General features: G+C 36.1%; 1 protein-coding gene across 1 annotated transcript; it reads right to left on the bottom strand.

Moving 5' to 3' along the window:
* Window positions 1–853: 853 nt before the first annotated feature.
* Window positions 854–2,430, bottom strand: LOC112789689 (protein MIZU-KUSSEI 1). The gene has a single exon (XM_025831696.3). It carries the CDS (start codon window positions 2,132–2,134, stop codon window positions 1,247–1,249), a length of 888 nt encoding a protein of 295 aa, XP_025687481.1. The 5' UTR covers window positions 2,135–2,430; the 3' UTR covers window positions 854–1,246.
* Between the last annotated feature and the right edge of the window lie 7,626 nt (window positions 2,431–10,056).

The raw sequence follows: 10,056 nt of genomic DNA, 5'->3' as shown, positions 1-10,056 counted from the left end.
TACCACTAATTTAAAACTAATAATTTAAAATTGCATACGTATTATTAAATAATTGTAACAAAATATATTAATTTTTATTTTTTAAATCGTCTAAATAAAATTATTAATTTTTATTATTTTGATAAATTAAATTTTTATACTTTTAAATTATATTTTTAAATTAAATATTTAATTAATCATACGAGTAAAATAATACCAATACATAATATTATGATTAAATTGTTAAATAATATACTTATTTGGGCTACACTAACAATCTAACATTAACTGCATTGTGGTTATATCTCAATTATTGAGTATTCGTTTTATGGACAACTGCGGTGACTAAGTACCCAAGATAAATTGTTTAATGTAATTTAGATACAGTACTCCATATATATAAAATTATGTACATCAATAAATATTATGTGTATTACGAATTTCAGTAAATAACATATAATTCATTTAAATAAAACAAATCTCTTAATTTTTGCTTAATTTAACTGTGGTAATAAATTTTAAATATTTAATAATTATTTATTTTATATTTTAAATTAAATATTAATTTTCAATCCTTTTTTATAGGATTGACACCACCATTTTAAAAATTAAAACATGTAAAAATTCTTCGTACCAAAAATTAATTTTATATAAAATTAACTGGACTGAATTTCTACTATTATAACAATTACCTTAAAAAATATTAGAATGTCAATAAAATTAATTGTTTATAGACGATAATTAACTATTAATATTTAAAAATATATTATTAAATTATTAAAAAAATTAAATTAAAAATGAAAAATATTAAAAATAATAAATTCTGAACAATTCCAGCTCCTTTTATACATGCTTGGCGTGAAAATAAATCAAATCAATCTTCAATGTTATAGGGTCTTATCTTTATATATGAACAAATTAAAATCAACAATAAAAGAAAAGAAAAAACAAGTCATCATCCCTAAACAGCAATTAAGTAATTAATAATACATCAATCTTAGACTTCCTCCATCCCCCCCCCCCCCTCTTCTCTTTTTTCTTCCCCCCTTTTCTCCCTTTTTTTTATCGCTTGAAACTACATATAAACAAACAAAACCTATATATAAATGTCTAAGAAGAAATCAGACACGGATTATAAAGGTTCAGAACACACTGAAAAGAATGTAACTTTCGGTCCTCTTATATGTAACGAAGCACCTAAACTTTGGTTAATTATTATAAAAAAAAAATTATAACAGTTTTTATTTTCATATTTATTCAAAGATGATCATATTCTCAAAAGAAAAATACTGAGTTCAGGTCCTCCACTACCATCAGGATTCAACATGTAGAAAGCTTCCGAGTCACGGCTTCCAACGACTCGTTCAAACCTCGCTCTCATGTACATCAACTCGCCCTCTGACCCGCCGTTGCTTTCTTTCTCCCCGTCTTCCAGCAGCGGCATTACGCCCGCGCCAACGGACACACTCTGAACCGTTCTCAGCACGTGCCACTCACGCTCCCCGCACGTTCGCGACACCGCGTAACCGCACTTCCTACCGTTGCAGTACATAGTCCAGGCCGGCTCCTGGAAGAGCTTCCTGTGCCGGCCGCCGTGAGAGGCGGCGGAGTGGACCTTCTCGCACTCGAGCGCGATGCGGACGAGGCCGGAGGACATCTCCTTGACGAGAGAGGCGGTAGAGATGGCGAGCTCGAGGAGGAGGAGAGGCTCCTCCCGCGGGTCGAGCTGGACGGCGAAGGAGATATGGCCGCGGCGGTGGCCAAAGAGTGTTCCGGTGACTTTTCGACCAGTGGAAGGGGTTATGGACAAGTTGGAAGGTATAGTGAAAAATTTGCATGCTGGGATCATTGTAGGGAAGGTGAAGATGCACAGGAAAGAGCGCATTAGAACTGAGAGTTTGTTGTTATTGTTGGTTCTTGTTCTTCTTGTTGTTGTTGGTGGTGGTGATGATTGGTTATTCTTGAAGGAGGAGGAGGAGGAGATGGAGGGGGAGGAACCTCGCCGTACGAGGAGCTTTTCGGCAACGTCGTCGGGGTCGGAGAGGCGGAAGAGGGAGTGGTGGTTGGAAGGGGTTATTCTTCTGGTGCTTGTTAATCTTGTGGCGATGGTGCTGGTGCTTCTTTGGAGGATGAGGTTTTGTTCTTGTTTTCTCATGATGTATACGTGAGTGTTAATTACTTTAGTTTGTTATGGAAATGGAGAAGGTTGAAGTTCTAAAAGAGAATGAGGTATTGAATTTTTTGGGAAAGAAAAGTGTTGGTTAGGAAGAGTGTGATTGAAGCTTCTAACGAAGAGAGAGAGAGAGAGAGAGAGGGGGGGGGGTGGTTGAAAGGGGGCCGACAAGGGTGATAATAGTGTTGGCGTCGGGAGTAGGAGGGGAGGAATATAAAGGGGGATGTGGAGGCTTGTGCTTCATCATCATCATTTTTTGTTGGACTTTAGTTTTGTTGCTTGACGAGTGATTTTTTTTTCCACCTTCTTTTAAGGGTCCTACTCTACAGTCCAACATTATTATAATCTATGAGTAAACGGTTATTATTTGTTCTTTAAATTGATCTTAAAGATTTTTTAATAAAATTTATTGTTTAAAAATTTTAAATTAATCATGTTTTTATGTTAGTTTTTTTTATCATTTTGTTTCTTCATGGTGTGAAAATTTATTAATATAATACGTTGAATGATACCTCAACACATATCTAAAAATCTTAATTGAGTATTAATATGATTAATTTATAAAATTAGATCAAATTAATTTTAAATTGAAGATTTTTAATATCTTAAGTTCTCTCCACAATTAAGTTTTGATTTGATTTAATTTTATAAACTTATTATATTGAATTAAGAATCTTAAATGTGTATTGGAATGTCACTTAACGTGTTACATTAGTAAATTTTGACGCCATTAACAAACAAAATGACGGAAGAACTAACATAACTAATTTAAAATTTTTAAAAAATAAATTTGATTAAAAAATTTTTTTGAGACCAATTTGAAGAACGAATAATCTTTTAAGGACTAATTTGATTATTTATTTTATAATATATAAATTTTGTGAAAGTCTAAGTAAAAGCATTTGGGTGTATATGCTAAATGTTAGAATTTAACGAAATAAATAAATGGGAGAGAAAACATTTTATGATTGATATTTATGTGAGACTAATATAGATATAAAAAATTTTAGAGAACTAATTATAATATAATCCAACTCAATTCAGTTAACTTTTTTGTTTCTAATTTAAAATTTCAGAAAATAAAAATAATGGGGAGTTATTTTTTTTTTATGTAACTACTAACTAGTATGTTTTTTAACTAGTTGATTATAATTGGTTATATTTCAAGTTGGTTCCTAGCAAAATTCGATAGGAGAAACATATGGAAGATTAACCTCATATGTGTGACGTGTAATTATATTGGGGATTATGTTATTGGTGGGTTCTCGCTACCATGTATCGCTGCATTTTGATTCTGAAATATGGTAGGTATGGTCAAATAATTTGAATTTTTAAGAATGGTTAAGCCAATTTAAAGAGAGCATTGTACTCTACTATTGTGCCCTGAGTGATTTGAAACCTCTGTTCCGCGAGGACCTTTATAGAGAAACCAGGAATCGAACAACAAGAAGTTTTGAGAGAAGTAGTTAAGGAAAACTCAAAATCCTGATCTAATAAGTTTTGAGAAAGAGGATATTGTTTTTTTTTAAAGAGGTGGATGTGATTTATTAGAAAACTGCCACGGAAGTCTAATCGGGAGACTTATGGCAAATAGAGATTTAGAGGTGGAACAGTGGAGACTGCCTTTGGTGCAATATGGAACCATCCAAAAAAATTGCTTGTTAAAACTTACGGAGTAAACATTTTTTAAATTTTCCTTGTAAAGGAATTTAATACATTTTTTGAAAAGTAAGAGGTACGGTGATCAAGACCAGGCCTTAAAATTAGATATAACCAAGGTCTACGATAGGGTGGAATAGAAATTTGTTTGAACAGTTACGGAGAAATTTGGATTTTGTAAAAGATGGCTAGATTGGATTAAGGAGTACATTATTGATGCGTGGATATCTTTTTTATTTTTTTCTAGTGAATTTGTATTTAAATTGTTGAGTATAATCAAGAATTAATTATCTTTTAGTCACTATGGATGTTACTTTGAGTCTCGTGCAATTTTATTTATTTTAGGTAGCATTTGGCTGGATTTGATGGAGAGAAAGCTTGCACAAATAGAAGGAGCACAAGAATTAAAGGAGATAATCAGTGAAGAGCGACGCATGCGCTTGACACGTGCACGTGATTTGGAGATCTGTACAGTGACTCGTGCGCATACCTAACGCGTACGCGTGACACGCGAAGAAGACCATCAACGCATACGCGTGGTTGACGCGTACACGTGACATGCGTCACGTGCAAAAAATGCAGAAAACGCTGGGGCGATTTCTGGGTCCCATTTTGGCACTCAAGTAAGGCGCTGCTCTTCACCAAGTTAGGCATGGATCCTACGAAACAAGTGGTCTCCATCCATCAATTGAAGACTTGCTGATTGCTATAATTAATTCTGATTTAAATTTAAATTTGATTTTAAAATAGGAAAAGATATTATTTTAGTTTTAGGAAATAGATTTTAAATTAAAGGGGATTGGATTCCACTTTATATTCCGTACTTTACAGTTGACCAAAATCTTTATTTTCTTTCTGAACCATGAGCAACTAAACCTCCAGTGTTAAGGTTAGGAGCTCTGTCTATTGTATGGATTGATACTATTATTTTTTTATTTTAATTCATGTTTTGATTTATATTTCAAGAATTGTTTTCGTTCTTTAACTTATGAATTTGGGTGGAACAGAAGTATGACCCTCTTTCTAATTGAGTTCTTGTATAACTTGGAAAAGCTCTTTACTTGAACAACAGCTTGAAAATAATTTCTCCTAAATTCTAATTATCTGGATTTAACGGGATACGTGACATATAATCCTTTTATATTTGGATAATTAGGACTTTGTGGCATAATAACTAGAATTAAACTTCACTCCCTAATTGGAATTAATTGATCAAGGAATTGGCGATTGATGAAAGTTAGAGGAGATTAGAAAGGTCTAAGGAATTAGAGTCTAGTCACATATAGTTTGCCATGAATTAAATATTGTATGATTAAAATACTTAGTAAGAAAAATCAATCCGGAAAATAGATAACTCTGAAGTCTTAACTGCCTTCTTTATATTGTTTTCACCTCAATTTATTGCTTGCTCTCTGGTTCTCTAAATTACTGTTTAATGCTTTTGAACACTCAAACACTATTTTCTGCTTGCCTAACTAAGCCAATCACTCAACCATCGTTGCTTGATCCATCAATCCTTGTGGGATCGACCCTCACTCAACTGAGGTATTATTTGGTACGACCTGGTGCACTTGCCGGTTAGTTTGTGGTTGTAAATTCCGCACCAAGTTTTTTGCACCATTGCCAGGGATTGATATTGATTAACAACTATTAGTTGTTTGATTGCTTAGATTAGGCGTTTTACTTTTAATTTTATTTAAATTTTGCTTTAGTATTTTCGAGAAAAATATAAAATAAAAAAATCTAATACTAATATTTTTCTTAATTTGTAAAATTAAGTTTGGTGTTCCCTGTTTAGTCTTAATTTTAATAGTAATTTTTGAATTTTAGTGTTTGTTTTATTCAATACTTTTATCTCTTTACACATGTTACCTCATTGGGAATTCTCTGCACTATGACGTAGAAAGTTCCATCTTTTCTTGTTTTCTGTCTGTTTATACGCAGGAATAGAGACAAGAAACATCTCTTAGACTTTGATCCTGAACTTGAAAGAACTTTCAGGCGGCGTTTGTAACAAGCAAAACTTTACAAGGCTGCAGAATCCACTATGGATCCTAACGATGCTGCTAATGCCAATGTGGCAAATCCGAATGGGAATGAGCAACAAAGGAGAGTACTTGGCTCTTACTCTGCTCCTACTGCGGATCTTTATGGAAAAAGCATTGTGTTGCCTCCTATAGCTGCGAACAACTTTGAGTTGGAGCCACAATTGGTCACCCTAGTGCAACAAAACTGTCAGTATCATGGTCTTCCCCACGAAGACCCAAATCAATTTATTTTCAATTTTCTGCAGATTTGTGATACTGTGAAGACAAATGGAGTGTACCCAGAGGTGTACAAACTGATGCTCTTCCCGTTTGTTCTGAGGAATGGAGCAAAGCTATGGCTAGATTCCCAACCCAAGGAGAATTTGGATACTTGGGACAAGGTTGTTACTAAGTTCTTTACTAAATTTTTCCCACCAAAGAAGCTGACTAAGCTTAGGGTGGAGGTTCAGACCCTCAGGTAGAAGGATGGTGAAACTCTTTATGAAGCTTCGGAGAGATACAAGCTACTGACTAGGCAATGTCTTCCGGACATGTTCTCCAAGTGGACCCAACTAGATATCTTTTATGAAGGTTTGGGTGAAATGTCCAAGATGTGCTTAGATAATTCTGCTGGTGGTTCACTGCACAAGAAGAAGATACGGGAGGAGACTATTGAGCTTATTGAATTAATTGCTAGCAATAAATATTTATACTCATCTAACAGGAATCCTGTGAACTCTGAGGCTCCTTAGAAGAAGGGTGTTATGGAAGTAGAAGCTCTAAATGCTATTCTTGCTCAGAACAAGCTTATGTCTCAGTAAATAAGTCTACTTACTCAACACATGGGTGGCATGCAAGTCTCAGCTATCAACACCCAAAATCCACCTCAAGAGATCTCCTATGACATGACAGGTAATTTTGTACAAAATGAGAATTATGATTATGCTCAATCTTTTTCTGAATAGGTAAATTACATGGGGAGTGGTCCTAGAAACCCCAATAATGATCCATACTCTAAAACATACGATCTTGGGTGGATGGACCAACCTCAGAGATCTCAGAATTTCAACAATAATTCTCAGGGCGGTTTCCAATAGAACAATCATAATAACTGCCAATTTCAGTCTCATCAACAACAACCACCTCAGCAGGAAAATTCTCAATCCCAATAAGATTCTAATTGGGAGATGATGAGGAGTTTTATGCAGGAGACCAGAGCCTTCATTAGAAACTTAGAGGTGTAAATGGGCCAACTGAGCAAGCAAATACCTGAGAGGTCTGCAAATACAATTCAAAACTTGGAGATTCAGATGGGTCAATTAGCCACAAAGTTAATAAAATTGATAAGTGGACCATTAATAGCCTTCCTGGTAACACAATTCTAAATCCAAGAGAGGAATGCAAGGCTATCACCTTGATAAGTGGACAAGTGGCAAGTATAGAAGCACAAGTTAATGAGGAGCCAGTTGAAAAAGAAGCTCCAGAGGAGAAGAAGGAAGAAGTAGAGCACATCCCTCCAAAGCGTGCGGACAACCCATTCCCAGACTCTCTTGACACTTATCCTACATTGTCAAAGGCTCCTGAGTACAAGCCTAAAATGCCATATCCTCAGAGACTTCAAAAGAAGACTAAGGACAAGCAGTTTTCAAAGTTCTTGGAAGTCTTCAGAAAGTTGCAAATCAATATTCCTTTTGCTGAGGTTTTGGAGCGAATGCCTCTCTATGTCAAATTCATGAAGGAATTATTGTCAAAGAAGAAGCTTTTAAAGGGAGATGAGACAGTGGTCTTGACTAAGAAATGTAGTGCCATAATTCAGAATAACTTGCCAAGGAAGATGCCAGATCTAGGGAGCTTTCAAATTTCATGCACCATTGGGAGCACAACCTTTGAGAAAGCATTATGTGATCTTAGAGCAAGCATCAATTTAATGCCCTTGTCTGTGATGAAGAAGCTGCAAATCCAAGAGGCACAACCCACAAGGATAGCATTACAGATGGCAGACAAATCTATGAAGCCTACATACGGATTAGTGGAGAATATCTTGGTCAAAGTGGGTAAGTTCTTCCTCCCAGCAGATTTTGTGATTCTTGACACGGGAGGATGAGAATGCCTTTGTAATTCTAGGAAGACCATTCCTAGCCACTGGAAGAGCTCTGATTGATGTAGAAGTAGGTGAATTAGTGCTTAGAGTGCATGATGAGCAACTAGTCTTTCATGTCTTCAAAGATATACATTCAGTAGGTGAAGAAGAGAGGTGCATGCAGACTGAGCTTATTGATCCAAACCTTCAAGAACCCCCGGATGACGGACAGCAGAATCTGCAGCTCAAACTTCCTTTGGTGACAATCAATAGTTATCTCCCTTGATATCAAACCTAAGTTTGGTGTCGGAAATGCATCATCCACCAAGGAGGAGGTTCCCAAAAAGAAGAAAATACCCAGGGGATGGAGAAATAAGAAGATCCCCACTAAAGGTTTCTCCCCAGGAATGAAGGTGGTGTTGACTAACAATCCAATGTGGACTTATACAGTAAATAGAATCCTCTCTCTGGAGCATATTGAACTACTCTATGGAGACACAGGAAAGAAGTTCAAAGTAAGGAGTGAAGAACTGAGGACCTATGATCCTCCTCCTTAGAGGAGCTGACCGTCAAGCTAGTGACGGTAAAGAAGCGCTTGTCGAGAGGCAACCCGATAATTTTGTATCCTTAGTTATTTTTTGTAGTAGTGATTTTCTTATTTATTTGATTTTTATTGAGTTTTTACTATTTTTCTTTCGTTTTATGTGTGTTTTGATCATGCAGCTATTTTAGAATAGGAACCGAACACTTCGAAAATTTTTGCCTATCTCCAAGTTCAGCGTGGGAGAGTTGAAAAAAAAGCAGAAGAAGAAGAAAATTCACCCGAGAGATAGGTCGGAGTGGTGCTGGAAGCGTGCCTTGCGCACAAGCAAGACCACGCGTACGCGTCCATGACACGTGCGCGTCACTTGCGCATTTGCCAGATCACGCGTAAGCGTCCCTGACGCGTGACCCTGGAAATCGGCGTAAATAGGTGTTTGGCCAGCAAGTTGTGATGGCTTGGGGTTGGAATTGTGCTAAGAGCACAATCTCCATCACGTGTACGCATCCCTGACGCGTGCGCATCATTTTCACTTTGTCCCCATCCACGCGTGCGCGTACCTGACACGCACGCGTCATCTGTCTATCTAGCCCACATGCGCATCAACCTGAGAGTTGTGCGTGCGCATGCCTGATGCGCACGCGTCGATCGCGTCTCATCACTTACCTAGCGCGCCGCCCTGTTTTCATTCTCTCTCCCTCCCAAATCCTAATTCTCTCTCGTTCTTTTCCCCTTTTATTCTTCTTTTATCATACTAATGGCTTTTATGTCCCTCTCTGTTTTCAATTCTTCTTTGCTTGAGGCTAAGCAAACTTTTAAGTTTGGTGTTGACGCTTCGCTTATGGCTTTTCTGTTTAGCACCAAAGGGAGATGAATGTTCTTCACGAAGGAATGAGATGACCACCAGAATAACTAAGGTGGTTGAGTTCCTTTCATTCTATTTCTCTTCCTTTCTTATTTTGTTGTCTTCTGTTTTCTGTTGCTTTGATTTCTTGCATGATCTTTAGTACTTTTAGTTAAAAAAATAAATAAATAAAAGAAAAAAATTTTGCCTTATGTATTGCTCACTGATCTTGAATTTAAAAAGAAAAGAAAATAAGTGATGTATTGCTTGAGAAATTGAGTTTAATTTTAAGAGTAGTCTTATTTACTTAAATGTGGTGGTATTATTTGTGATTTTGAATGCATGACATGAACGGTACATATTTGAATTTGAATCAAAAGATGTTGATGTATAAGAAACAGGAATTTAGAGAATTATTATGACTCCTCTGAAATAAACAAAAATTTAATCTTTGAAGAAAAAGAAACAGCAAAAGAAAAAAAAACTACAAAAGCAAGGTCGAAGGCTCTGAGCATCAATGACTAGGGAGGTTAGACATGATTAAAAACTCAAAGAGTTGTTTCCCTAGTCATATGCTTGTGGTATTTTTGTGTCAAATACTCCTTGAGACAGAACACTTAGAGTCGAGACCAAGTACGTTTAACAGAGTATGCCAAAGGCTTTGAGCACCATTATCTGGGAGTAACTGAAAGAAAAATCAGAACTTAAAAGAAGTTCCCCAGTTAAGTGCTTGTGGTGTTTCTGTGTCAAGTA

The sequence above is a fragment of the Arachis hypogaea genome, chromosome 3 (genome assembly GCF_003086295.3).
Source record: "Arachis hypogaea cultivar Tifrunner chromosome 3, arahy.Tifrunner.gnm2.J5K5, whole genome shotgun sequence".
NCBI lineage: Eukaryota > Viridiplantae > Streptophyta > Magnoliopsida > Fabales > Fabaceae > Arachis > Arachis hypogaea.
This window is presented reverse-complemented; position numbering and strand designations above follow the sequence as displayed.

What these genes read in the sequence shown, in the direction of transcription:
- LOC112789689 (XM_025831696.3), bottom strand. Translation starts at nt 2,134, where the DNA reads ATGAGAAAACAAGAACAAAACCTCATCCTCCAAAGAAGCACCAGCACC.